Source organism: Juglans regia, chromosome 3 (assembly GCF_001411555.2).
Source record: "Juglans regia cultivar Chandler chromosome 3, Walnut 2.0, whole genome shotgun sequence".
Classification (NCBI taxonomy): Eukaryota; Viridiplantae; Streptophyta; class Magnoliopsida; order Fagales; family Juglandaceae; genus Juglans; species Juglans regia.
This window is the reverse complement of record NC_049903.1, coordinates 6,248,019-6,275,759: the sequence shown is the minus strand read 5'-3', so window position 1 is coordinate 6,275,759 and position 27,741 is coordinate 6,248,019. Positions and strand designations below refer to the sequence as shown.

Below are 27,741 nucleotides of genomic sequence, written 5' to 3'. Positions count from 1 at the left end.
CTTCTTCTTCTTCTTTTTTTCTTTGCATTATTTTCTGTATGGTGTTTTATTTGTCTCGAGTGTTAAAGCAAAATTGCAGTCTATCAGAATGGAGCAAAGCTACACCCTAAGCCCTCACTATTAAACATTTTTAGAAAATTACATGGAAATTGATAGAACAAGGTAATATCACCAAAGGACTTAGTGGCACTACTGCCTTGTGTACATGCGTCTTATTTATCTTCATCCATAAGTGTGACTCTTTTGCTGCATCAAGTATGTTGATTGCATTGAAGTCTTAGGTCTATTGCCTGACAATGTAACAGTTTGTTCTAGCACGAGTTTTTCTTAACTACTAGAATTCATGAACAAATCAATTGCAAATCAAAGGGAAAGCAAAATGCCAGCTTTCATATAGAAGGCATTCTAATAGTTCAATCCACCAATTGGAATACCGCAAAAAATAAACAACCATATACCGTCACGTATCTTTTAGGGAAGAACGGATATATAGCAGAAATAAAACCACCAGTACTTTAACAATTAACAATATCATTACCACGAATAGTTGGAGAGCTCGGGACTAACAGGCTAAGCAATGGGGCACAGGAATTCTCAAATATCAATCATATATCAAGAACAAGAGAAGACAATGACAGAAAAAGTGAATTGCAATAGACAAAATACCTGCTAATGATGGATTACAATCGTTATCATTGCACATAAGATGGAAACCCAACTAAGTCCACCTCTGTGAACTACTGGACAACATTGCATATCAATGCACTTACCCGCTGAGACTGAATCGTGCAGAGTGACAATTAAGCACGCTTCCCGCTGTTGGGGTTGGACTTTGTGCAGAGGACCTTCCGTCCCTTCGCACGTCGGCGCTTCAATATTGCTCTGCCACTGGTGGTTCTCATCCGTCTGCGGAAGCCATGAGTTCGAGCCAGAGACTTTCGCGACCTGTTTCTCTTTGTCTGACAAAGAGCGAACTTCCCAGCCCTCACAACTAAGCTGCGGCCTTTTTCTCTTCCGACCCCAATACCATAACTCAAATTCAAACCCAAAGATAAACCTAAAAATTAAAGGAAAAAAACATTAATTTTGCGCATAATTCATTCAAATTCCCATTTCAACATTCCTCGCTGTCAATTATGACTAAAAGCAGCGAGGACAAGGGAATCAGACAACTAAATTATTATTGCAATTAAAATCTTATGAATCTTTTATCATTTTAGATTTAAATAACCCTCGCCCATATGCTAGAATGACCAAATACCATGAAATAAAGCACAAATTTTGATACTTACTTACTCAAAAGCGGGGGTGAAATTACCTGAAAAGGAAGAAGGGAAAGAGAAAGAGGACGAAAAAGAAGAGGAAGAGGAGGGAATGAAGGAGCAATGAAGCAGCCCGGAACGAGGGATGGGGTTGCTCCCAGCATTCAACGACACCGAGCTTCTCCTTGTTGAACCCGCAAGGAATGTGAGGGAAGCTGAAGGAATGCAAGCCTGTCTACCTCCTCCGCACGAAAGCCAAGGTGACGACGATGATAACACTGTCAGCGAAGCCATTCTTTCACAATTGGCTCTCAGTCTCTGAATCTATCAAATTATCAATCTCAGCGTTCGGACTTTGGAGATGAGGTTGCTATTTGATTGCCTTATCGCGTATCCGTAAACCCGTTTTAGCTTTCCCTGCGGGCTTTATTTTATAAACCGGGCCTCAGCCCACAAACCATTACCTAACTCTAATATTTGGGCGCAGAAAGCCCGCTATTAACCCTATAAATGGCCACGAAAAAGCTCTTATTAAAGTAGAAATATTTCAAACTGATCCAACTGAGGGAGCTGGGGATGTAGCTCAAATGGTAGAGCGCTCGCTTTGCATGCGAGAGGTACAGGGTTCGATCCCCTGCATCTCCATTTTCTTTTGCAAGCACTTAAGTTCGGTCAGCTCACTCCGTCCTTGCTTTTAATCTTCCCTGAATTGATTCTTCTGTTAAAAACTTGAAAGATTGTTTTAGTTAGATTTAAGCCATCTAAGATGGGTTCCAGTTGACCATAACCAGGCTGAACAATTTGTAACACAACCCTTTTTCTTTTTCTTTGGGTCCCATGAGCCGATCGAGCTACCTGAAAACTGATATTTTTATCCAAGAATAGCAGCAGTAGTATAGTTTTTAGTTTAGCTACAGATTCTAGTTCACTGGTTTAATTAGATTGTTGTCGGCATGAAATCTCAGCACAACCAATGGGAATTGAAACTCCAAGTCCATTAGGATATCGTTGAATCAATGCCATACGTTACACAATTTGCTTTTTAGCTCTAATTAATCCATGACAGATACATCTGGGGTCGGTATAATTTCGCATTCTCGTGAAGTTGAAGTCAAGCAAATGCAGCCAATAAATGTGTGTGCTTGTCCTTATTTCTTTTGTCCAAAAAGGAATCGAAGTTTGTTATTATAAATATTGAGTTTGGACGATCGATTACACGCCAGAATTCTGCGCGTAAAAGAAGGGATAAAAGGATTAGTACGTAAACCTAGCAATAACCAGTTTGGTGACTGAGAAAGCCATGCATGTAGGCCATTGTATGCCACACTGTATTGCACCCCCAATCATTGCTATATTGGATATGCTTTGACTCTTCAGAAACCCCTTTTTCTACAGTACTCATTTCCAAAACCTGCAATTCTCAAAAATCAACCCCGGCGGCTGGCCTGCAGCTGGTTTTTGAATCTCACTGGACAATTATTTTTGGAGTGAGTTTGCCACAGAAGATAATATGACAATCATAACCTTATCCCTAGCTCGAAGCTCGAACTAATTTTAAAGCTAACAGGAAAGGCCATCATAATAAAATAAAGTTTATTTAGCCAGAGAAAGGCATACATACTCTTTGGTGTAGCAATTTTGAACTGAGCAGACCATGTAGTAGTAGTAGTAGTAGTTATGTACCCCCTTGTTATCTAAGACTTTTACTAATTTATTCGATCGGGTGTCCCATGTGTCGGCACGACAATTTTGAAAGGAGCATGCATTCTCGTGACTGGCACTAGCTACTAGCTAGTTAGGGTTTTGGACAGGGGAAAGGTGTAAATATATATGATTTCTAAAAGCCTGCTCTTAATTTGCAATTTGCAAACGGGTTGATTAGTCCTCAAAGAATGCTGTTATGGTTGTGGAAGCCGACTGCAAATCTGCACGTACAGGATGATTATGGTATCAAATCAAATATATAGTAGTGAACAAAACAAATTAAGACTAGTAAAGGAAAACAGCACTACATTGCACTATTGTTTTGACATGTAGTGGAGGGCTGTATAGCTAGCGGTACTGTCACTGTGAGATCGAAGGGTGCAGCAAGTGCTGGAAAATCCATGTCTGTCAATCATTTTATTTTTTTCAAAGTCTCATTCAGACTTCCACCAGAGAGAGAATCGCACAGTGCCTCTACTCATAAAACGTCACGGGAGCAAATTGTACTGATCCTCCTGCAAAGGAATCCCTTTTTTTTTTTTCCCCTCTTTTAAAATGGAAAGAAAGTGATGCAACCAAGCAGAGATACCCTACCTCTTGTTGTGGCTGAGAAGAACACCTTAAAGATGATGTGAGACACTACGTCATCACATTAATAAAAAGAAAATTGCTTAAGACAGTCGCCTGCCTCAAGCGCCATGTAAACGGTGCTGAGTTGGCAAAAAAATAAAACGCTGCGTTTTATTTTTGCCAACTTTTTGTTTGTCCCGCTACAAGACCCTCCCTCTCCTCCATCCCAAATCACTCTGCAAGACTTTCCCTCTCTCTCTCTTCAGACCCACGCTACAAGACGACAAGACCCTTCCCATGGTGGGGGCAAGGCGCGACGAGGCTGGGCTGGATGAAACCCTAGTGGTGCGGCTGAAATTGGCTGAGGGCATGCGGTTGGACACTGATTGAGAGAGGAAGAGAGGGTGATGAGCGAGAGAGTGAGCGGAGTAAGTCGAGAGAGAGACTCACCGAGAGGAGTAGCGACGGGCTGGGGTGGCTTGGGCTGTTCGGCGATGATCTCTATGCAGGTGGTAGTGGCCTGGAGGAGCTGGTTGTTTGTGGAGGAGTCGTGCCAAACGGAAGAGCTGGGCTCTGCTTTCGGGAGTCAAAACAGAGATATTTCGATGATGTGGTTCTTTGTCGGGTGGGGTGGAGGGGCAGTGGCGCGGGTCATGCACGATGGTGGTTGGCTACGGGTGCTTTGGGGGTGGCGATGGTTCAAGACTGGGCAGCTTGCGAAGAGAAGAGTCGTGCTCTGTTTTGGGTGCAGGAAAATAGAGTATTCCAGGGCGTTGGGGATGAAGACGAGCTGAGGTGCGACGGCAGCCGAGGAAAACAGAGCTGTGCTCGCTATGCGGCAGCTGGGTTCTTCAGTGACTACACATCTAAAGAGGAATAAGGAACTAGGGAAATGACGATGTGGCAGCAAAAGAAATCAAAATGAGATAATCACATTAACAACGCACTTAATTTGCTCCCCTTCCCATTCCCGATCTCTGTTTTTGGAACAACTTCCAAGAGTTTTGAACAAGTAAATTTGATGGAAATGAAAATAAACTTGAGTCACTGCATATGGGTTTGCAAACTGAGGGAAAGAGAGAGGAGATATCCTTGGTTCACTGCAGATTGGTTTGCAAACTGCGGGAGGAGAGAGGAGATATACTTGGTTTCACTGCAGATTGTTTTGGGAGAGTTGCTCAGATATTGAAATCTTTTCTGCAATGATTCAGCGAAACAAAATAGTAATAAAACGCTGCCCTTTTTTTTTTCACTAACATGCCACGTCAGATGCCGATTGCACGGCGACTCCCACTAACGACTGTACGTAGCAGTTCTGTAATAAAAATTATCAGAATATTAATGAAATGATTGCTTGTATTCATTCATCTTCTTCCACATGATACATTAAAAATTATAAAATTTAAAATCTGAATTTTAAAAAAAAAAAACTAACAAAATGAATATTATAAGTAAAATTGTAAGTACATGTAACATTACTTTGATTGAAAACATGTTTTTTTTTTTTAAGAGGACGGAACCTCAATTTTATTGATTGTCCTCAATTGTGACGGAGGAAAATCGTGGTTACAAACACGATACCTGGGAGTTACAAAAAGCTAAATTTAGAAAAGAAAAACCCAGATATCAAAACCAGTATAACGATATAGAGTACATGGCCATAGGAAAGAAACATAACCTACATTCGAGCAAGCTAAAGAGGGAAACCTGCAAAAAATCAAGTACACAAGAATAAAAAGACGCAAATAACTAGAGAGCAATGAGAGACAAACAAAGACTGAAAACATGTACTTGGTCGTAGGTTTCTCGAAATTTTTTTCTTGTCAAGTAAATAAACTAACATATAAATCTTGAATTTTTTTCTTTTGAAGAAGAACTTCTTGGGTCTTGAAAAGTTATTTTCAGGACGGGCGTACAGCAAGTCTTGGATAAGTTAGCTGAACAAATGATCTTGCATGCATGTTCGGTAAAAAGGAAACTCAATTTTCGTGGGCCAAGCTTAAAAATGGAAGTTATTTGAGTAATGTCAATGATGCTCAACAACAACTGAGATTGTTTGCTTGAGGAAAGGTTTCCCCATTAATGAAGATAGCTAGCTAGCTACGATTCACAATTGGCCATTTTCAAAACATAGGGTGAACACTACGCAAAATGCGTGTGGTTGGAACTTGCAATTAGCACCCCGGACGGCCCCATGCATGCATGCCACAAAAGTTGCATTATTAATATTTATTTATTTAATTAATTAATTATATAGCCCTTCAGAAAATGGACATGACTTATAAGAATAATAGACGGTTCACCTACCGGCCAAAGAGATGGGACCAATTATAATGTAATGTAAGGTGGCGCACTCAACCTGCAGTTATTGATGAGGTTTAACAGAATGTCATTTAGCACTCAGCTGTAGTACTGTTGTACCCAACCTAAGTTGTCTGGTGGCTGCTGCCAAAGCCTCTCTTCGGACCCATGCACTCCTGTTTTATATCCATCGCCGATGTTTTGCCTTTACCTACTTGTTCCGGAACTCTGCATTTAGAAATAATTTTTTTACCAAAAAAACGTGGATCGTTTATTTTAGATTCCATTTGAATATTGAGATGAATTGATATGAATTTTTTATAAATAATAATGAATTGAGATAGTGAAATAAGTGAATTTTATAGTCTTTTTTTTTTTTTGATGAGTTAAAACTTTATTAAGCACAATGTAATAGGCAAAGCTCGACTACATAGAAAGTATACACAAAACACACCTAGTTACATTTTAAACTTAGAAAAACGAAGATAAGAACTCGTTTACAACCCCATCTTTGAGTACAATAACAGAGAACCAGCTAAGTAGATTGCTTATAAAAAGCTTCCAAAATGCATCTCTATTGCGTTTCCTATCATTAAAGCATCTCTCATTTCTCTCCAACCAAATACACCACACAATACACAAAAGTATCATTTTCCATGCAGCTGCCACTTGGGAACAAGTATGCATTTGAAAGTTGGTCCAGCATGTTAGGAAATCGACCACTGCTTCTGGCATAACCCAGCACAGCCCAACCCTTCCAAACACATCATCCCATAGCACTTTAGCCATTTATTTTGTAGAGTCTACCTAAGATGAGTTTAAATATGTTTAAATATTAAAATGAGTTTATATGTATTTGAAAAAAATTGTGAGTCTCGTGTATAAAAATGTGGAAAAATGCTAGGGAGCCTGTTTTTTGCTCTCTTTTTTTTCCCCGATTGCATTTTTTATTTTTTTATTTTTTTTTGACTTAGTGATTAAGAAAATATTATTTAATAATATTGTGAATTTTTATCTTTTTTTAAAAATATTTAAAAGTGTTAAAAAAATAAAAATGATGTTAAAAAAATGTTTAAAGATTTTTTTTTACATCATTTTTTTTAATACTTTTAAATATTTTTTAAAAAAGAAAAAAAAATCACAATATTATTAAACGATATTTTCTTAATCAATAAGTCAAAAATAAAAAATACAATCGGGAAAAAAAAGGGAGCTCAAAACGGACTCCCTAGCATTATTAAAAAATGTGTTGAGTTAAAAAAAATTGTGAGCCTGACATGTAAATAGACTTTGAGTTGAGATGAATTTAATGATTTGAGAGTTTGGTGTCTGATTGTTAAATTCAGTTTAAAATTAGATTAATCCAAATTCCAAATGGGACGTGTATAACTGAAAACAACTTGTCATGTTGAACGTATTCATTGCATGAAAATCACATTCGGTGCATTGAATTCTTCATGTTCATTCTAATTTCTGAAAAATTAGTTGAAATAGAAAAAGATATACACTCTGATTCTCTAATCTTCATATAATCAATTCGTGAATATATATTTATACCATTATTTTTTCTGTTTTTTTTTTAAACTATCATTTTGATGATAATCGTTCGTAGTATTTTCAATAAAAATCCCATCATAATTTTCTTAGATTTTCTTTTGAAAATTTGACATATGATGTCACGTGTTTAAAAAATCATGCATATAACATGATGCAAATTCTTACAAATTAAAAAAAAAAAAAAAAAGTAAAATGTTAAAATAAGAAGATAAAAAAGAAGAAGAATAATCTTTAAGTTTTTAAGATTATATGATTTTTAAGTTTTTAATAATCTTTTAATCATGTGACATGCCTCATCATATTATATATGTCAGATGGAGAGTTTTATTAATCCCGAGATCAAAACGTACCATGAAATCCATGGACTTGAAGTAATAAGAAAGGGAACGAATATTAAATGCTGCATGCAAGACTAAGACCAAGTCAATTAAAGAAGAGCCGCAAAGCTACTATGATCAATAGCATAGCATCGCCTCACTTTTTTAAATGTATCGTGCATGACATGCAAAACAAACTTCCTAGTATAAACTTAGCCACAGTACAAATTATATATAAATATATAGAATTTTGCTACACACACTCCATCACACTCCATACTTTTTTAAATTTGTTAATTTTTTTAATTTTATTTGAGTTTATTTTTTTAAAATTATTTCAAATTTTCTATTCATTATTTATATAATAAATATTTGATAAAAAAATTAAAAATTAAAAAAAATATAGAATGTGGAGTGTGAAGAAATTGTAAAGATTTATTAAATATATATATATATATATATACGTACCGCCCACGTAAAACATCATAATACAATTTTAATAGACCGTGTGACATGCACACCAATTGAATGCATCTAAAGAATTTCCGAAGGCCCCCCATCTATTATCAATACATTAATTTGATGTTACCGATAAAACAAACTTTGTCCCACGGAACATAGGTTTGAACATGACGAATCCATCCAAGATTCACAGGCTCATGTGACACATAAAAAATCAATGGCAGTACTGCCCCTACCACGGATCATGTGAACCCTCTCCTTCCCTCCCTCCTTCCCTCCCTGTCTACGAATCCGTTGGTTTTATCTGCCAGTTAACTACTTTCACAGATTGGACTGACGAAGAGTCACTTTATACAGTACTTGAGACTTTTCTTCTAAGCATGCAAAAGATTGGTTTTATCTCTCATTTGTAGAAAATGAAATATGATTAGTGAAAAATATCGTCATTAAAAAAGAGTTGTGTGTATATATTGAGTAAGCAAGGTTAAAAATTCTAAAAGAGAGTAAAAAAATAGATCTTTTAACTAAGTAAAATATTTGAAAAATTAATGTTATGTATTAGTTATTATTTATTTTTATATTTTATACTTATAATTTTTTTATAGAATATAAAGATATTTTTTATAAGATATAGAGATATTTTTCAGGGCGGTGAATATAGGCTCGTTTGCAAAAAATTTCATGTCTGTGAATGGTCTGTCTTTAGATAATTGCAATGATTTTGTAAAACCGAAAAAGAGCCCACAGATGGCAAGTTGAGCAGAACTCCATCAGAGCTTTGTCCTCAGTTCAAACCCATGGCTTCTTTCCCTATATAAACCACATGCCGCGAATCACTTTTTGTTCAGAGCTTGCCTTTTGACATCTACTTTGAAAACCCATCACCAAAGATGGGATTTCGTTTCCGGGCCTTGTGCTTTGTGTTTCTTCTTAAAGTTCTACTCCTGCTCCTGGAGCAGGCAAGAGCAGCAGGGCAATTCTACAATGTGAGCAGTTTTAGGGGGCTAAAGCAAGTGAGTGGGTGCAATCTGTTCCAGGGAAAATGGGTGTTCGATGCTTCTTATCCTCTTTATGATTCTTCGAGCTGCCCCTTCATAGACGAAGAGTTCGATTGCCAAAAGCATGGCAGACCTGATAAGCAGTACCTCAAGTACGCTTGGAAGCCTGACTCCTGTAACCTTCCCAGGTGATCTCCCAACTCGCTACCTAGTCTGCCCATTTCAGGTTCAAAGACTGTTTATTTTAGTGCTCCAAAAAGCAGCCTTTTGTTTTCAAAATTCAAATTTTTTGAGCGCTGCAAATACCACAAATCCATTTACTTGCAGAAAAGTTGTTGGGAACATATTCTGGAAATTTCTGCCTGCGAATCTTAATTCCATTGCCATGTTTATGCTTGACGCCCAGCCTTCAAATCATATTGTACTATTATTTTTAGTGTGTATTTGTTTTGGGAGCTTTTCCTGGACATACGAGCAGGTTCTTTCCCTCTATTTCCAAAGCATTTTGATTCTGTATTCTTATTTTGTCTGTAGGTTTGATGGAATGGAATTTCTAAGGACGTGGAGAGGGAAGAAGATAATGTTTGTGGGCGACTCGCTGAGTCTGAACATGTGGGAATCGTTGTCATGTATGATTCACGCGTCGGTGCCTAACACCAAAACCAGCTTTGTGAGGGAAGGCACAGTGTCTTCTGCGAGCTTTCAGGTAAGATCAATTTCAGCTTGTTTTGTTATGTTTTGTTTTATTTGTTTGATTGTTTCAAAATCAAGTCACTGCTGTTCATTGCTTTAAAAAAACAAAAACAATTCTTGGTCGTTGAATGATTGCATGTTTGTCTGCTTTTTTACTATATTTATTTATTTCTTCCGTTCTCCTTGCCCTTTTCCTTTACAAAATGGCTTGTTTCGGGACTCAAAATTCTTTTTTAATCGGACAGGCACAGTTTGGGTATAAAATCATTTCATTTCGTTCTATTATTATATTTTTTTTAATATTAAAATAAAAATTATATTAAAAAATTATATTCTAATAATATTTTATTCAATTCTCAATAAAACATCTCATCTCATCTTATCTGAACTGCGTATTCAAACGATATTTTGTCCCGTTTGGATTAAAAAAGTCTCTTATCTCACCTCATTGTTACAACTTTTCTAAATTCTCACACAAAATATATTAAATAATTCAATCTTTTCATATCTCAATTTAGCATTTTCAAATCCTAAAATAATAATAATATTTTAATAATATTTTATTCAACTTTTATTTTTTATTTAAAATTATCTCATCTCATCTCTAAATCTAAATTAGTCCTAAAGAGTTTGTGGTGTCTATCTGCTTCTGGAAATATGATATTTTGAACTTTGGAGAATTTTAATCATCAACTACTATTCATACTTACACCCTACACCTATATTTTTTTTTTTATTATTATAAGGTATGAGATATGGGATAATAAATAGTAGTTGATGAGAATAATTTTTTTTTTTTATATTTTACCCCCCATTTAATTAAAATCCTTTTTCATTTTTTATTTGACAGTAATATTTAAATTTTCGTTAAAGAAACTTAAAAAATCTAGCTTCTTCATTCCGTTTAAAAAAAGAAAAAAGAAAGAAAAAAAGTAGATGCAGGGAGTGTAATTAGGGAACCCAGGCTAAACTATAGCTAGGATGCACTATATTTGGATAGGTTAATAGGGGTAGTCGAATATTCTTTTTGTTTTGTAGAGTGTAGACAATTGAAGATCATGTCATGAATTGAAACACAAGGAACCAATCGGATGCCTCATCCTTATTCAATTGAAGATGATTCATATGAGTGAGAGGGAGAAAAAGAGCTGTAAAAGTCCCAAGTGTTTATATAGATAATAATGGGTAATTTAAAAAAGACTACTGATTATTACAGCTGAAATTTCGTAAAATATTATTAAAACGGCAATAACTTGTGCCGTTTTTTGCATGCTTGTTAAATCAAAATGGCTAGCCAATATTATAATTACAACTATCAGATAAAATCAGGTATCATGAGGTTTCATTCAGCATGTTTTTATACATAGTAAGAGAATAAAGTTTTGCTTTGAGGTTGTTTTTCTTCCAATTGTGACATGAGAAGTGTATTTTATTTTGATTTTCCGAAATAAAGGGTTGAGAATCTTACAAAGTAGTCATTTCGAGCAGTATAATTATTTTTAAAATTATATTTTAAAATGTAAAATAATATTATTTTTATAAGTTATTTTATAAATTAATTAATTACAACGAATCTAGACACGGAGGGAATTTTTGTCTTATTTAGTGAAGTCATAGGATGTTGAATCGAGGCATTAACAACTCGACTCGACAGGCTGTGGCGAGGGACCAGACAACCTGTGAGTGTATGCCGGCGGCCCTCTTCATCGGTCTTTATCGTAGTGAGCTCGCGATCTCTCTCGGTTGGCAATGCTATGTTACATCATCTATTAATTATAGACGTAACCACTCATAATAGCTACTTAAAATTACACTCATTTCATTTGGAAATTAATACAATATTTTTCACTTAAATGAGAGGTAATTTTATAAAATATTTTATAAAAATAACATTATTTTATAAAAATACTTTTATCTTATAATATTATTACGAAATATATTGTGAAAATGTGTTCTGTGTATCAATATTCTTTTTATTTTTCTGCTTTTTGTATGTTCAATGTATATATATATATATATATATATATATATATATATAAAAGGTATGTTCCCAAAGTATGTAAAATGAAGGGTGGAAAATGAATGAAGGGCGATATTATATGCGTGCAGGACTACGGTGTTACTTTGCTTCTCTACCGTACACCATACCTTGTAGATTTGGCGAAGGAAAACGTTGGCCGCGTGCTGAAGCTAGACTCGATCCAGGGTGGAAATGCCTGGAAAGGGATGGACATGCTGATCTTCAACTCGTGGCACTGGTGGACCCACACTGGAAAATCACAACCGTATGCACATTTTAATCTCTCATATTACACATTTTTGTAATGCATCTGCTGCTAATGTTTTGGCAATTTACATTACATACAGTTGGGATTACATACGTGAGGGGACAAAGCTGTACAAAGATATGGACCGTCTGACAGCATTTTATAAGGGGCTCAACACATGGGCCAACTGGGTCAACCTCAATGTTGATCCTGCCAAAACAAAGGTCTTCTTTCAGGGCATCTCTCCCACCCATTATCAGTAAGTGAAACTCCTCCAAAGCCTAGGATATGCTAATAGGTTCAAAAGAACCAAGGATTCTTGTAATCAGTGAGGTTCTTATCACCAAGGGGGTAAAAAGGAAGTGTAAATGAATTCATTAAAGCAACAAATCTATCTTGCTTCAAATTTCAATGCAAGACATATCAATAAGAACTAAGATTTTGGTTGTGTTGTTAAACCAGGGGCAAGGAGTGGAATAGTCCTAAAAAGAATTGCGGAGGAGAAGGTCAACCTCTATCTGGGTCAACCTATCCGGCAGGTACACCTCCAGCTACCGCTGTGGTCAACAACGTGTTAAGTACGATTAAGAAACCAGTTTACTTGCTTGACATAACAACGCTGTCGCAGCTGAGAAAAGATGCACACCCTTCCTCCTATGGTGGTGGGCATTCAGGCACGGACTGCAGCCATTGGTGCCTTCCCGGACTGCCTGATACTTGGAACCAGCTCCTATACACAGCTCTACTCATGTGAAGGCTAACATACCAAAAAAATTTTAGTTATTTTCGAATCATTGTTTGGTAAATGTTTGGGGGGGGATCAGAATAAGATGGAAAGATCAATTGTAAAGTAATTGATTGTCTTAACCACGTATATCTCTATTTTCTACTTTAGTAACCTCATATGTATTTTAAATCTTTATCCACGCAGGTTTAGAGCTATCCGAATTGTAAAGTTTTGAATTTGCTGACATAGCTAGCATGCTACTCCTCCAAAGTTCATATTACTCCAGCATTCAATCTCTAGCAACCTTGTAATTTTTCACGGTCCCCAAGATGCCAAGCCTAACAAGGATGGAACATTGGAATTCACAAGCAAAGACCCTTAAGTAATTAGAGTTACAAATTACTTCACCGGGGCCAATAATGTTATTGTGACATGGAATTTGAATACTTCGATCTGAAAAACCATGCATAAACCAGGTTGGCAGGGGAGCTGGGCACTTCCACATGCAGCAGTTGATTTATCACATGCGAATTTTACTATTCACAGATTCTTACTTGGTCAGCACCTATCTAGTGACAGGCGAAATAACTTCCATTTTTAGGAATTTCATCCCATTTGAATTTGATTAAAGGATGGAGCATAATTTTTCTGCATAATTGCAGAACTAGATAGGAGGATACTACTACGCTGAATCTTTCTAGAATTCAAATTTGTAGTCTTCATTGCACTCATACCCACACCAAAGACTCATAGAAGCATTCAAGCATAGAAGGTTGGGAGATAAATTATAATAACAAAAGGAATACTTGATATGAAAGATAAATAAACAAGATCAGAGTACATAAAGAGGGATATAATTATGACATAGAAGGATAAATTTTGTTGGATTCATGACACTGACAAAATGGCAATTTATTTTATTTGAACGTTTGTTTGTTGTGCATTACGCAAAGACACAAAGTCCATTCATTGGGATTAACAAAAAGATATTGCACAATACAGTGGGTAATGAAAAGTGAGAGCTGACCTTCGAACAATTGGAGGACAGAACAGAGGAAACAAGAAACTAGTAGCCAACATATACTGCAGCATTCACTATGTAGCAGTCATCATTCTTGTCTCCCATTTCTTCCACATGAACGCCACTTGAGCATATAAGTCCACCATCCACAACTTCAAACTTGACAATTTTCCCACTGCAATATTTATATACATACAATAAGAAATTGGAAAAGAGAATATTTATTCAAAATGCTCTTTTGTATAATATGCCAATGTCATTGGACGGTAAACAAGAAAACTGTGTTATTTATCAAAGACTAGGAATTGTGCTGCAGAAATGATAATGTCTCTAGTACCCTACTTTCGCATTTGCTATAGAATGTGGATATTAGGCAAACAATTGCTACCTATGCAATTTGTCTACCTCTTGCTAGTGATCATTAATGGCTAAATATTATAAAGTGTGCAAAAAGATTTGGACTGAGGTGGGACTTTGAGACCCAGATTAGTGGTACAACAAGTCATTGACTTCAGCTCGAGAGCGGGACAGCATCTTTCTGCTGGCATATACTCTGTCGCATATATATATATATATATATATACACACACATCACTGTTTGGACTTCTATTTTGTAAAAACCATTGGGTTCCTCTTAACTGAAGCATTTCATTATATTTCTTTTGTACGAATTACAAAGAAAACCCTAAAAAGGTGTAAATACTAAAACTGAGATTAGGACGAGCATTTTTCAAGGAGAGGTGGCATAAACCGATGGTAGGCATAAAAGGAAGGGAAACAACAGAAAATTTGCAGCGTCTGAAAGTAATATATTGATGGTAGACAGGCTTTTCTTTCGCATTCTAATACTCCAAGCATCCTTAGAAATCAAGCAAAAAGGCCCTACTTTCAAAGAGAGGAAGAGTTCTATTATAGGGGTGGCAATATGTGATGACCCGTTAACCCAGTACGAACACGACACGATAATAGTGGGTTTGAGTTTAGTCTTAAAGGGTTCAGGTCAAAACGGGCTGACCCGTTAAGACACGATTGCTTAACATGTTAATAACAGGTCAACCCATTATGACCCATTAAGAAAGTTAAAGTTATAATTATACCCTTATACCTAAAAGTAAAATTGTTGGGATTTTAATTTCAATATTTTTATTGTTTGGATTGTAATTTTGAACTTGTAGTTAGATTTATATTTTTAATAGATATTGTGATTTTAACATTATATAAAATTATGCTAAACTTAATCAGGTCAAACGGGTTAATTTCGAGTTTGTTCAATCCATTTACATAAACATGTAAAATCGGGTTGGGTCGGATTAACCTATTTCATAGTATTCACTAATGGGTCAAAAAGGATTGTGTCGTGTTAACCAGTTATGTTAACGAGTCATGTTAGGGTTTGAGATTTTGACATGATAAGCTTAACGGGTCGTGTTCGGGTTGACCCATATAGTATAATATATATGTCTTGACACAACATGAATCCGACTCATTAACACGATTTGACACCCCTAGTTCTATACATTCTCCCGAGATACAAGCACAAAGAAAGAGGAGCAGATACTCACTAAGGAAAAACGGACTTGACCCTCTCAATATCCAAGGATTCCTGGAGAGAATGAGGGACTCCCAGCTTGATCTGTAGTTTCATCTGATCGAATGTAACACCTGGTATGGACCCTGCAACAATTTCATCTCAGCAAAAGGAGACAATTTCCGCAATGAAAATTTTAAACCTAAATAAACAAAGACTTAAAAAAAAAGTTCCCATATTCAACAGAACCAGAAAACACCATTTTCTCACAAATACCAAACAATTGTTCTTTCTTGGTCTTCTTTTAAGGGATATAAATCAGAAATATATTAGCATGGCATATATCAACTTCTAGAATGGAACCCAGCCACCCATGTATTCTCACATTCGCACGCTCCCCGTATGATTTTTACTTGCATAACTCTAAATCCTCTCCCATTTCAAGCCACCCAAGTATGCCAGACCATCCCACAAATGGTTATCACCAAGATACAATATACATAAAGAAGCAATTAGTTAATAATGGAACAAGGGCTGACAGCAATAGAATTGTGAGCATAAGAATTAGAATCCCAATTGCGCATTATGCCCACTACATTTAATGGTAATTCAACACCCAAATCTATCAAGAAATAGCTTAGTTCCCATCACATGAGAACCTCAAATCTGCCCAATCCCACGCCACATCGATAAAATACGCGCACACAACCCCAAGAAGGAATACCTCTTCGGAAGGCCGGAATCGAGTTGGAAGAGATGGCATCCCTGCATGCCCGCATAGCCGCAGCCGTAATGTCTTGCCTGTTGCATACAAAAATAATCTTATTACCTCTTTTCTTCCTAAAATGCAACAATCTGGCAATCGAATATGAAAATTTCTCAGGTGGGTATTCGTGCGTGTGTGCGCGCGCGCGTGTAGCATAGTAAGGAAAAGAGAGTTAGGTGGCACGGAGTAGGCACCCATGTTGATCGTAACCAACGCCCATCTCCACAAACAGAAGCTTCATCGGTGGGGATGAGCCGCTTGTTGTGGTACTTTGCTGAGCCTCCATTGCTGCCGAAGTCGCTTTGGTTTGAGGTGAGACTCGCGAAGGTTGGAGTTGGAGAGAAGACGGATTAGTGAGACAGAGAAGAGGGGAATTGTTGCTAACGCAATTATTGCAGAGAGACCGAATCTCGGAGGTATAGGAACGAAACGGGAGATTCAAGAGTAAGCAGAGAGTCATCTCCTTTTGCCAAAACTGGCAATTGCCGGCGGCTGAATAGGTGAAATCGATTGATTACTTCGCCGTAAGGACAGCCCAATTAGCAATTACATCCTAATAACTGTCTTAATTTATCAACTCCAAAGGTTAATTAAATTCATGAAAAATCATTCGACGGTAAATATGATCAAATCCACATATTTTATTTATTTTTTAAAAATTAAATTGACAGAGGATGTAAAATTCTATTAACAAAGGAAAAATTATATGTATAAGTCGGTGTAGTTAAAACATTAAGTAAGTTTTTTTTTTAATTTAGAAAATAAATTTTAAATTTTAAATTTTATTAATTTAAATAATATAGATAATTTCCTCTACATACCGACGTGAAAATATAACAACTCTTAACAAAGGGCATGATTTTGGCTGCTGGTTTTGCTAAAATTTTTGTTCGGTTGTTCAAAACAATCAAGGGCTTTAAATTGGACCGGGAATTTACACAATAGAAGTAAGTAAATATGGAAGCAAAAAGTACATTTACCAAATAACATGGAGGAAGTATTAGTATTGGTCTATACATATATAAAATAACTTTTTTTTATATATTTACTTTGTTATTCAAGTAAAATTTTTATATTGACTTATGTATATTTTTGACAAAATAATAATTATTTTATTATTATTAATTTTTTGTTAAAATTAATTTTTTTATATATATTTTACAATTAGCATTCATTACATACATTTAACATTAATAATACAAATGCGGAAAAGATTGTAAGAGAGAAAGTGAGAGGAGAGAGAAATAATAATTAAAATATGTCTTATAAGATGAATAGTAATTATCTAAATTTAGATAAATATTTTTTATAAGTAACTAAATATTTAGATATATATAAACTAATATAAAGAATTTTAAAATTATATTATAAAAATATGACTTTACATCTACGTATGCAAAGACCAATACCAACGTCCTGAATGTTATGATGGCTAACAGGTAGATAATAGAATTATCGGGCCATCAATCAGACCGGTCATCAACTAGCCCACCATTAATAATAGTACAATAAGCCCGGCCTAGGAGTTTTTTATTTGCCAAATTAAGAAATTTAAAACCGATAAAAAGATTACAAAAATCCCAATTCCATGATATTAACCAAGAATAACTTTTTGGAAAATGATTTACATTATATTTTTCACAATATTAAAACAATACTATATTTTAAACGAGTGGTATTTTTATAAAATATATTATAAAAATATTCTCATCTTCCGTCATTATTGTAAAATATGTTATGAAAATGTATTCTGTGTATATCATTACTCTTTTAAAATAGAAAGGATATATACACCCATAATTCATTTCGTGTGATATCAAGTTTTGCAGTCCAGAATTTACTTTAACTTTATCATATTATGATATCATGAAATTTTATTACTCTGACCTAAAAAAATGTGGACCCATGAACCACGCACACATCTTTCGTTTATCGTTTATGCTTTCTCATTCATTCTTCTTTCTTATATTATATTTTTTTTCCAACTAAACCGAACAGACCACAAGTCAGGTAGCCCAATAAAGTGCTGAAAAAAGCATTTATTTTTCTTACACTTCAAGTAGAAGTCTCCATAAATTTTTGACGGCCAAAAGATAGTAGGAAAGAGTGTGTCTAAAGCACAAAAATGGGCAAAATACAGTCGGAGATTGCTATTGTTCTAATGGAGTACTAGAAAGGGGAAAGAGCTGCTGGTATACAAAGCCCAATGGCAAGTGTAGTAATTAGTTCATTATAAAGAATAATGAACATGAAGAAATATTGAATAATAATCTTGGTTTCTCCTTGAATTATATGAATAATAATAATAATAATAATAATAGATTAACTAACAAATAAATCTTATGTCAAAGATGGCCAGTGCCATGCTATGGTATTCACAAACAAGATATGCCTATCTTTACAACAAAAAACTGGTAGCAATAATTCTGAAGCTGAGTTTGCTACAGATTAGCAAGGTGTAGTGGACTTGCTGCATACAAGCTTTTGTTGTTGCCGGTTTTGGCATTGTACATGGCATGATTTGGCTTTATCTCTCAGCTCTTGGAATGCCCTCATTGTTTCCACATCAAAGCCACCGGCAAACTGGCAAAACCAACAACAATCACGTAGCGTTACTTACATACGATTCCCCCCCATCAAGCAAAGCACTAAATTTACTAAATAAGATGATTGCTCCTAATTTACCTGATGCACTCGGAATGCAAATCTAACACATTGAACTATCAGCTCTTCTTCTTCGGGACCACTGCCAACTGTTTCAAGCTCTGCAGACACTCTCTTCATGTACTTCATGGCCAGTTTCACAGATGCCAGCTTGCTCTGTAGCATTTTCCATCATTATTGGCATAATAAACGAGCTAATATTTGGAAAGCCAAAATACAAGCATTCATCATCCAACCAGGACATTAAAAGAAAGAAACAAAAATTCATCATCCCAGATCGGACATGAAGAAGAAAATCATGTGACGAGTAATGCTACATACAGTCGTGGAGTGTACAAGCGTCATGCAGTCAATTTAAAAAAAAAAAGTGGGGTTTACTATTAAAAAATTATTATGTTTTCATATAAGTCCCGTATTTTATGCACTTTTTTTAAAGTGATTACACGGTATTTACGCACTCACACGATTGCAATTATCATTTATCTAAAAACTATATAAGTATGTACACTCAGTAAACCCCAATGGGTCTAAAAAAATTTGGGAATGGATAAACGGTTAACACAGAGCATTTGATTCTCTCCTTTACTAAGAAATCTGCAATGGGAGAGGAAGTAGACAAGCATATTACATTAAGAATCTGGGACTTCACATGTGCGCATACAGGCATTCAAAGACAACATGAGGCATTATTTTGTCAATCTAGCAACCACTACTACTCCTAGTTAGAGTCAATATATAGCAGATTCTTTCTGTCAAAACCCTTGTGTTGTCTCCCCAAGATCCATACGCATGACGCTCTAAAGTTGACCACCTGAAATCTATAACTTAATCTAACAAAAGGGCCTAGTGGTTGTTTCTAGAGAAAATTCAGACATTTCAGAGAAAATGAAATTACCTGACTCACATAACCAGAATCCAGCATCCAATCCGTTGGAATATTAAAAACTTTGTATCTCCTTGTTGCAGATTCTCGCATTCGGGAGACATTATAGACACCGTGCTCTAACCTGTTATAGTTATTTCAAACGACACGAGTTAGAGAACATTTGAAAAAAGAACAACCATAATTTGAAAATCTTGCACAGAAAGAGTTGAAGACAATTTTGCAAGTACTTTTCGAGCAAAGCCTGCATTTTCTTGAGGGCAGGCCCGCTTGGCTGGCGAGCATTATCACGAAAGGAGGAAGCCTCGGATTCAAGCTTCTTGAGATCAGCATACCCGAATGCAGCCTCGCGCAGTGCATCCGCCTTCTGCTCCGGCCAATTAAAGTGCTTCAGCACCGCTCTTTCATCCACCTAAAAATAATTGAAGAGTCAGGACCTCGATCTGTACGAGATTTTGCGCAAAAAGGAACAGATTCTCAATAAGAACATATATATAAATAAAGAGAAGGAAATGTACCAAGTAAGAGAGCTCGTCGTCCAGCCATTTCACAAAAGGCACAACATCCTCAATGTCCGTGAAAGCTGCATTCTCAACTTCTTTTATCAGAAATCTTATGAAGTCTCCCTGAGTTTCTACGTCCGATTTTATCTGTGCAAAATATAAGCCTTTTAGTCGAGGGTTTATTGGATTTGCCACTAAGCTTCATCAAAATTACAGCTTTTTCCTTCTGATTTTTTGTTTTTAAATATTCTATTGATTTTGAAAGAGGATGACGAATATAAACGCTGTCTTATCTGCCAAGCAACGATAAAATCCAATAAAGAAAGCGTGTAACGGCACACCGGTAAAGACACAAAAGCACCTGTCAGTTGTCACTGACATAAAAGCTCAAGTGTTAAATCCGTAAATACGGCCACAATAAGAAACCACCACCGGTTACCGAAACTAACCGCGATTAGGTGAGTAGACCGGTTCTCGATCTCGCCGATCATGTCACGGGCGTTGGCCGTGGCCGGTGCCGCGTCGGAGGCCGTAGCTGTTGCGCTTGAGTCCTTCCGCGAGTCCCTCCGCATTAAGGAGTGGTAGAACTCCACCACCTCTGGCACTCTCCGCACCTTCGCAGGCAACCCCTTCAACCCCTTTGGCGGAGGCGGAGGCGGTGGAGGAGCCATTTTCTTCGGTGGGGGAGGCGGCGGAGGGACCGTTTGCTCTGTTGGAGCTTTGCTCTCCGAGGAAGTACAGGGACCATTGGATGAGATGGGAGCTGATAAGGTCGAGGATGATGGTCTTGGAGGTGGTTTTGGAACCCTAGGGGGGCGAGATCGGAGATTGGATAGGGTGGGATCGGACGACTCGGTAAGGTCCTCCGAGTTACACCTCGAGTGCCTCGGTCTCTCATTTTCCGTATCCTCTTTTTTCGAACCCGGTCCTTCAAGCTTCTGGTTCTCAAAAATCGAACTGCTTTCAGTACATTTTGTCCCCTTCTTCAAGTTCTTGATGAGATTTGATTTAATGGAGACCTCCATTAGGCCTTGAAACCTTTGGGAAGATGAAAGCTCGTCACTGTCTAAGATGAGCTCCGCTCTGTAGCGATCCGAAGCTGTTCTCTTCAGTTCCGAAATCTCGGCCTCCATTGCCTTGACTTTTTCCTCGCCTTCTTTTCTCTCAGTATCCATCTTCGTCTTCAGACCCTCCAGTTCCATTCTCAACGTCTGGTTCTCAATCTCCAAGCACTCGACTCGCTTCGAAGCTCTGTGGAGCTCTGCATCCTTGACGGAGATCTCGTTCTCGAGGACAGGAACAATGGCGACGGACTCCTTCAAAAGCTTGTGCTCGAGGAGCTCAGTCTTCAACAGAGACTCTCTCTCCCGGAGTTCCTCAACCAGGCGAAGAAGCTCCGTGACGTCAGGTGGTCGAGGCTGGACCTGAGCCGAGGAGCGTGGGAAGTACACCCCAAAGGAGCGCGAGATTGACGCCTTCTGAGGCACCTTCCCCGAGCTCGGTGACGGCAATGGCGGTTTCGGAGGCATTTCTTGCTTCGAACGCGCTGGCGACTTCTGCAGCCCCATGGCCACTCTCACCTTCCCGGCCACCATTGCTACCGCAACTCTACCTCTCTCTCTGTCTCTATAAAAGCAGATGCTTTAAATCTTTCCGAGTAGGTAAGTTTTTGGGGCTCTGTTTTTTTTTTCAGTCCTCTCTTGTTTTCGATTCACTGGAATAGAGTGAAGCCTACGTACAGAGACATCGTTGTCTGAGCTGAGTGTCTGTCCACAGGGGATAAGAGTTTGAAATTGAAGCTCGTGAGATAGAGAGAGAGAATATATATTATCAGGGTTTTTTTAGAACTTTTATAATGCAAGAGAGGGGGAAAAAAAAAAAAAAAAAGGCAAAAAGGCAAAATGCACTGATAACGAGGAACGGTCTTCTTTTCTCGGATCCGGTTTGAACAATGCAAGTTCTTAAACAAAGAAGAAATTAAACACAGTTACGATCTCATTAGGGGAGAGTTACGCAATTGAAACAAACACTAGACGCTTGGGAGTAAGTAGATCAACAGATACTAGCTCGATCTTCCCGACCACTCGGTATATTAAAAACGGTCAGTTTACAACGGTCGGCTTAGTTATAACTGTTTTGCCTTAGCTACAAGCTTCATGAGCGAACACGTGCCTAGCTAGCTATTTGATACAAGTCAAAGCTCAAATGAATGACCAATTTGTTTTGATCAGAAATTCCGACCAAAGCAATTTAAGAATCACAATAAAATTTAAGAATTCAGAGATATATATATACAGTAAAATTATTTACTTAAGCCTATAGCCGCAACATACCTATGTGTTGAGTAAACAAAAAAAAAACATGTAAAGAGTGTTGAGAGTGCGACTGATGTATAGCTGCTCATATATAAATCATCAAAAAAAGATATATATATATATCACACCAAACTATGTGTTAGTTATAATTAATTTAGGTTTTTCTGATTTGAAAAATATGTGCAATTGATACCAATTATGGGTAGCGATTATGATTGTAATTGGTCTAGTTCAATCTGATTTTGAACATATTTTATAATTGAATCAGTATGTATCGATTTTAAAATTTGAAAAACTGATACCACACAGGTTACATCCCTAAATGGTAGTTCCAGTTTTATCGATTCTGGTTTGGTTTGATCCTATTTTTTCGATATATTATATAGTATATATATTATAATATAATGATAATATATTGTAATATATTATAATATAAATTATAATTGTATTATAAACTATAGTGATACATTGTAATATATTGTAATATATAGTAATATAGTATTAGTATAATTACTAATACTATAGTGATAATATATAGTTATTTATATATGATTTTAAATTTTAATATTATATTAATTAGTAATTTATCATATAATATAAAAAATATTTTATACAATATAAAAAATTAAAAAATATATTAATACATATGAACCGGTTCGGTCCGGTGTTAGAAAAAAGAAAATCGGAACCAGACCGATTTCGACCAGTTATGAGAAAAGAAGAACCGGTATCAGACTGAACCAAACCCACTAGCTCAGTTTACCGGTTCACCGATTTTTCTTTTACCCCTAGTAACGATTGACTTTAATGAGAGGGGAAATTTCTGAAGTCCGAAGTAAATGAAAAATTAATGAAGCTTTTATGTGCGTGGTAAGTCTCGGGTAATTTTTTTGAACAAAATGTAGGATTCAAGACTAGAAAATAGTTTATTTATTTATTTTTTAAGTGAGTCTTATGTGCACTTCTTTTTATTAAAAAGACTGTAAAATGTTTACGTGCAAACATCGTTCCACGTAATCTTATTTGTACCTAACCGTGAGCTCTATCAACTACTAATTTAAATTCAGGCGGTGTATTGATTTTTGATGAGATGGGAGGATGCATGCATGGGTTCGAATTATGTTTCGCTTTTAACTCTGAAGTTGCATTCAGTACTCTTTAATTTGACACAAAGTAGTGGTGAAATAAAAAGGGCTTAATTACAAGTAGTGATTCATGAGAGACTGTACGTACGTTGTTGTAGCTAGCTGGCCTGACGAGAATTAACTCTCTCCCACTTTATAACTTGGTTAGCTTTTTTACCTTTTCATTCATTTCGTAACGAATAGTGAGCAAATAACTAAAGTTTTTCAAACATTTATTCAATTAATTATCAAATTAAGAAGTGTTGAGTTTGAGTCTTTGAATGATCTTTAGAGCATCTTACTCTGTTTAAGTACGTTTTACGTGTGAGCTAGCTAGCTATTGGCATGAGCCTGCATGTGAGATATCTATAAGAAGCAAGAAGGAGTCATAAACACAAGAGGTGGGAAATAAATGAATGAACAATCGATCGAAGAAAGTGGTCCTCTGATCTGTATCCATAATGTCCCATTTGCACGCAATGGCAACGAAGCATGAACATGAATGAGTAGTTAATGTGCATCCCCTCTATTAGGCTCCATTTTACCTACTCTCATCGACAACATTCCGCGTTTGCGGATTAGGATTGGGATTTTTCCAATATCCTTTCTTTCTTTAATTTATATTTGTGGGTAGATGCCGGGGCTGCTATATATTGGATGACATGCTTGGTTCGAGCCAATATTCAAAGTTCATATTTATTTGTTTTTGAGAATATGCTGGATCAGGCCGAGTGTATATAACTGCATGCATGGCCGTATGATCAAGGATTCAAGCCAGCCTTATGGAGTTCATATTCCATTGATTTTACTTATAATTGAACAGATCTTATATATCTTACGTACCTTTTCTTTTGGTCATTGATGTTGTCTTACACTTGACCTAACCATTATTAATAAAAATTTCCAGCAATTCAATTCCAACGCTGCAACTTTAATTTCGTGTACATCATACATTGTATGGCCGGTTTGGTTACACGTACGTACGGTAGGATTCGAATTCCAGAAGTACGCTACTTTTCCCGAAAACTTGTACAAATTTATGGAGGTTTGCTTGTATGGTCCTTTGAGAATGGAGGTCAAGTGTTTTGTTTATTACACAGAGCTCTGAGTCAATGACAACTTTCACATGCCAACACTGTACTGTAATGAGGGAGACAGTAACACATAAATAGACAGAGCTCGGCATATTATATATGCATTTCAAATGATCCGAAATGTTTTTCCCTTTTTGCTTCAGTATAAAGCCATTTTTTGTTAGTAAAAGATTAGAAAAGAGGGTTATTTTTGCCTTCGAAATTGACTACTTTCAGTTCTTTCTTCGTATTCTCCCCAAATTATCAGGCCTCCATAGTGATCTGCCTTGTCACTGGGTCTGTTATTTATGTTCTGAGCAGTCATGGGGCTCACATCATTGGTGTCGTAGAATAGCTATAGCTGAAGAACAGCTCATAGACATAACAAAATGACAGTCAACTTTTTCTCCCGAATCCAGCAACCTTGTCCTCACATAAGATTTTGAGGCCACCTTGATTACTCATGTTCCTTATAGAACTCCAGGGCAAAGACATGCAATTAAAAAACTAACTTCTGATACCAAATTAATTAAACAAATGATCAGGTCCAGTAGTTATCTCGACATGCCATGCTGCAATGGTGCATGTGCAGCTCCAATTCAACGGACGCAGTACCAAACAGTAGTTCAAAGACACTCGGAGCATTTCGGATTTGATCCCTTGGGTTTGAGTTATATATGATACATCCTGAAGAGATTCTATTGGATTTGCTGACCCCCGTTTCGGAATTAAGAAGTCCTAGCAGCTTTCAGTAAAACTTGGTGTGGCATGATCTAATTAAATGACTATATGGATATAGTGATCTGTGAATTCTCTTAAATGGATTTTTACATAACTGAATCTTTGTTTCATGCTATTACTTGCTTAGTTAAAAAGGAAAGCTAAATTAATATGAGTGGGGCTATCATGCCACTCCACTTTTATTGCTAGACAGTACGCTCTAGCGTTATTTATTTATTTATTTATTTGATATATTTTAATATTTTTAAAATATTTTTAAAATAAAAAAAATATATTAATATATTTGAAATTATTTTTTTAATTACTCAATAAAAAAAAATTCTACAAACTGTCAAATAGAACGGTTAAAATGGGACGGCAGACTAACTTTTTCCAACTAATATAGACTAAATTGTACGGATGTTGAATAATAGTGAATCTAATCAGGATATTAGATTAATCCTGACAAAATGCAGCATGTTCTTCAACATGTACTTTCATCTAAACCTAATGTCTGTCTACTTTGTCCAAGTGTCAGGGGTCCCTGGCCTCGCTTCTCATGGTCTCAAGCACTGAACCAGAAAATCGGACTCGAAAGCACCTTATATAGGCTCTAGCTTTGTACATATCTAGGCAGAGATCTCAAAGAACACTATAGGCTTTAGCATTTTTAATAGTGTATAACTTCTACATATTCGATGGGTATATTAAGAGCATCTCCATCCCATTCTCTATATCACTATTATTTTTAAATTATAGAAAAAAATTTAAAAAAAAATTTAAAAACCACCTCCCATCCCATTCCCTATTTTAAGATTTTGATTTAGGAAATAAACAGTAATTTTCTAAATATAGGGAACTACTATTCATCCCCTAAATTATTTTTTATTAATATTTTATTCAAATAAATAAAATAAATTCTTTTTTCAATCAATTACATTTTCTCTTATACTCATATTTATTATACTTTTAAATAATATTTTTAAAAATAATTTAAATAATTACTAAAATATAAAAATAATAATTTTAAAAATATTATTAAACCCTTAAAAAATAATTTAAATTTTTGTTTAAAATATTCACTATAATAATAGTTCAAAACATAAGAAAAAATATTAAGTAGTTAAGTTTGAAAATAGAAGTGAGAGAAAAAAGTAATAAAGAAATAATAGAAGAATATTATTTTAATAGAATAGAGAAATGATAGGGAATGAGATGTAGAAGGTTTTTTAAAAATGAGTAAAATTTAGGATAAATTATAGGAAGTGTCATTTTTAGCTAAAATTTAAGAAAAAATTTAATGAATCGGATGTGAATGCTCTAATATACAAATTTGCAAATAAATTCTTTTTCAAAAGTCATATAGGCACATATATCTTTTCTCCGCCCAACCTTGCATATATGCCAAAATTATAAACTTTCTCAAAAAAATCGACGCACTGCCCTAACAAAAATTTAAAAAAAAAATATATATGATGGAGACGTTGAGCTGAGTTCGAATTTTCTCAGGGGATTGAAAGAGAAGTTCACGTGCTTGCTCTCGAATGTGTCCGAGAGAGAGGGAGTAAGTAACACATGCATCCAATAACTGTGGGGTCGGTGGTTTTGAGCTGCATGAATGCCCAACATACCATTTGTAACCAATAAAATAGGCTGTGACTTTGTAGGTCCTGCTCTCTTCCCGTGAGTCTAATGTTTGGAGTTCTTGACGCTGGTCACGGGCTTTGAAACACATGATTTGCTTCTGGAGAAAAAAGAAAAGTTGCAGTACTGAAGGATCGTTTTCAATTAACAAAACTGCATTTAACGCACACATATAAAAAAAGTGGATTGAGATTTACTATATACAATTCTTCTAATATATATATCTTCTATAATTCGGAGAGAGATAGCCACAGCATGTAAAATTCACTGAATTTAATGCACAGTCCTAATTCATGAAGTAGTGTCACTTTTCATCATGCCCCAAAGTTTTCTTATTATAAGTTGATATCAGATATAAGATATCGTCCAATGAAAGAGTCTCATTACGTGACTATGCCAAGTGACTTGAAAGGGCTGTCCGAGTATGTTTTCTTTCGCCTTCCCTGGCCTCCTTCCCCCTTTTTCCAGAAGTTGGAGTGACCACTTTCATGCTTTTATGGCGCCAGGGAGTTTGGAACTCTTTTTTTTTTTTTTAACTCACATACAGCTCAGTGAGGGTTCATTTTCGGGACCATGAATGATGCTTTATGACAATGTTTTTTTGTCTTGCATCAGGGTAATGATAATATGGATGGTTTGTCT

At 36.0% G+C, this 27,741-nt stretch overlaps 4 protein-coding genes and 1 non-coding gene across 6 annotated transcripts; 2 read left to right on the top strand and 3 right to left on the bottom strand.

The window, feature by feature from the left end:
* Positions 1–513: 513 nt before the first annotated feature.
* Positions 514–1,643, bottom strand: LOC109004431 (50S ribosomal protein L34, chloroplastic). The gene is made up of 2 exons (XM_018982970.2): positions 1,319–1,643; positions 514–1,057 (listed from the first exon to the last, which is right to left on the bottom strand). Exons 1-2 carry the CDS (start codon positions 1,554–1,556, stop codon positions 801–803), a joined length of 495 nt encoding a protein of 164 aa, XP_018838515.1. The 5' UTR covers positions 1,557–1,643; the 3' UTR covers positions 514–800.
* Positions 1,644–1,834: 191 nt separating this feature from the next.
* Positions 1,835–1,907, top strand: TRNAA-UGC. Its single transcript has one exon. It is a non-coding gene; the product is annotated as a tRNA-Ala (tRNA).
* A 6,960-nt stretch (positions 1,908–8,867) lies between these two features.
* Positions 8,868–13,138, top strand: LOC109004429 (protein trichome birefringence-like 38). The gene is made up of 5 exons (XM_018982968.2): positions 8,868–9,359; positions 9,706–9,877; positions 11,974–12,149; positions 12,232–12,390; positions 12,594–13,138. The coding sequence occupies exons 1-5, from the start codon at positions 9,064–9,066 to the stop codon at positions 12,883–12,885; spliced, it is 1,095 nt and encodes a 364-aa protein (XP_018838513.2). The 5' UTR covers positions 8,868–9,063; the 3' UTR covers positions 12,886–13,138.
* LOC109004430 lies at positions 12,026–16,735 on the bottom strand. Of its 2 annotated transcripts, XM_035688517.1 has the most exons (5): positions 16,368–16,734; positions 16,132–16,208; positions 15,442–15,553; positions 13,886–14,054; positions 12,026–12,133 (listed from the first exon to the last, which is right to left on the bottom strand). In XM_035688517.1, exons 1-4 carry the CDS (start codon positions 16,631–16,633, stop codon positions 13,925–13,927), a joined length of 585 nt encoding a protein of 194 aa, XP_035544410.1. In that variant the 5' UTR covers positions 16,634–16,734; the 3' UTR covers positions 12,026–12,133; positions 13,886–13,924. The 2 variants fall into 2 exon arrangements, with proteins under 2 accessions (XP_035544410.1, XP_018838514.1); XM_018982969.2 differs by lacking the exon at positions 12,026–12,133 and having other exon boundaries at positions 13,662–14,054; positions 16,368–16,735.
* A 1,657-nt stretch (positions 16,736–18,392) lies between these two features.
* LOC109004428 (protein CHUP1, chloroplastic-like) lies at positions 18,393–22,046 on the bottom strand. Its single transcript, XM_018982967.2, has 6 exons — positions 20,673–22,046; positions 20,239–20,370; positions 19,951–20,132; positions 19,733–19,844; positions 18,859–18,993; positions 18,393–18,756 (listed from the first exon to the last, which is right to left on the bottom strand). Exons 1-6 carry the CDS (start codon positions 21,816–21,818, stop codon positions 18,622–18,624), a joined length of 1,842 nt encoding a protein of 613 aa, XP_018838512.2. The 5' UTR covers positions 21,819–22,046; the 3' UTR covers positions 18,393–18,621.
* Between the last annotated feature and the right edge of the window lie 5,695 nt (positions 22,047–27,741).

What these genes read in the sequence shown, in the direction of transcription:
- LOC109004431 (XM_018982970.2), bottom strand. Translation starts at nt 1,556, where the DNA reads ATGGCTTCGCTGACAGTGTTATCATCGTCGTCACCTTGGCTTTCGTGC. An exon ending in TTTCCCTTCTTCCTTTTCAG is followed by an intron (nt 1,058 to 1,318) that starts GTAATTTCACCC and finishes TTTAATTTTTAG; the next exon opens with GTTTATCTTTGGGTTTGAAT.
- LOC109004429 (XM_018982968.2), top strand. Translation starts at nt 9,064, where the DNA reads ATGGGATTTCGTTTCCGGGCCTTGTGCTTTGTGTTTCTTCTTAAAGTT. An exon ending in TGTCTTCTGCGAGCTTTCAG is followed by an intron (nt 9,878 to 11,973) that starts GTAAGATCAATT and finishes ATATGCGTGCAG; the next exon opens with GACTACGGTGTTACTTTGCT. An exon ending in ATCTCTCCCACCCATTATCA is followed by an intron (nt 12,391 to 12,593) that starts GTAAGTGAAACT and finishes TTGTTAAACCAG; the next exon opens with GGGCAAGGAGTGGAATAGTC.
- LOC109004430 (XM_018982969.2), bottom strand. Translation starts at nt 16,633, where the DNA reads ATGACTCTCTGCTTACTCTTGAATCTCCCGTTTCGTTCCTATACCTCC. An exon ending in GATTCCGGCCTTCCGAAGAG is followed by an intron (nt 15,554 to 16,131) that starts GTATTCCTTCTT and finishes AAATTGTTGCAG; the next exon opens with GGTCCATACCAGGTGTTACA. An exon ending in GTCAAGTCCGTTTTTCCTTA is followed by an intron (nt 14,055 to 15,441) that starts GTGAGTATCTGC and finishes TAAATATTGCAG; the next exon opens with TGGGAAAATTGTCAAGTTTG.
- LOC109004428 (XM_018982967.2), bottom strand. Translation starts at nt 21,818, where the DNA reads ATGGTGGCCGGGAAGGTGAGAGTGGCCATGGGGCTGCAGAAGTCGCCA. An exon ending in ATGCAGGCTTTGCTCGAAAA is followed by an intron (nt 19,845 to 19,950) that starts GTACTTGCAAAA and finishes TAACTATAACAG; the next exon opens with GTTAGAGCACGGTGTCTATA. An exon ending in TTGCATTCCGAGTGCATCAG is followed by an intron (nt 18,757 to 18,858) that starts GTAAATTAGGAG and finishes TGGTTTTGCCAG; the next exon opens with TTTGCCGGTGGCTTTGATGT.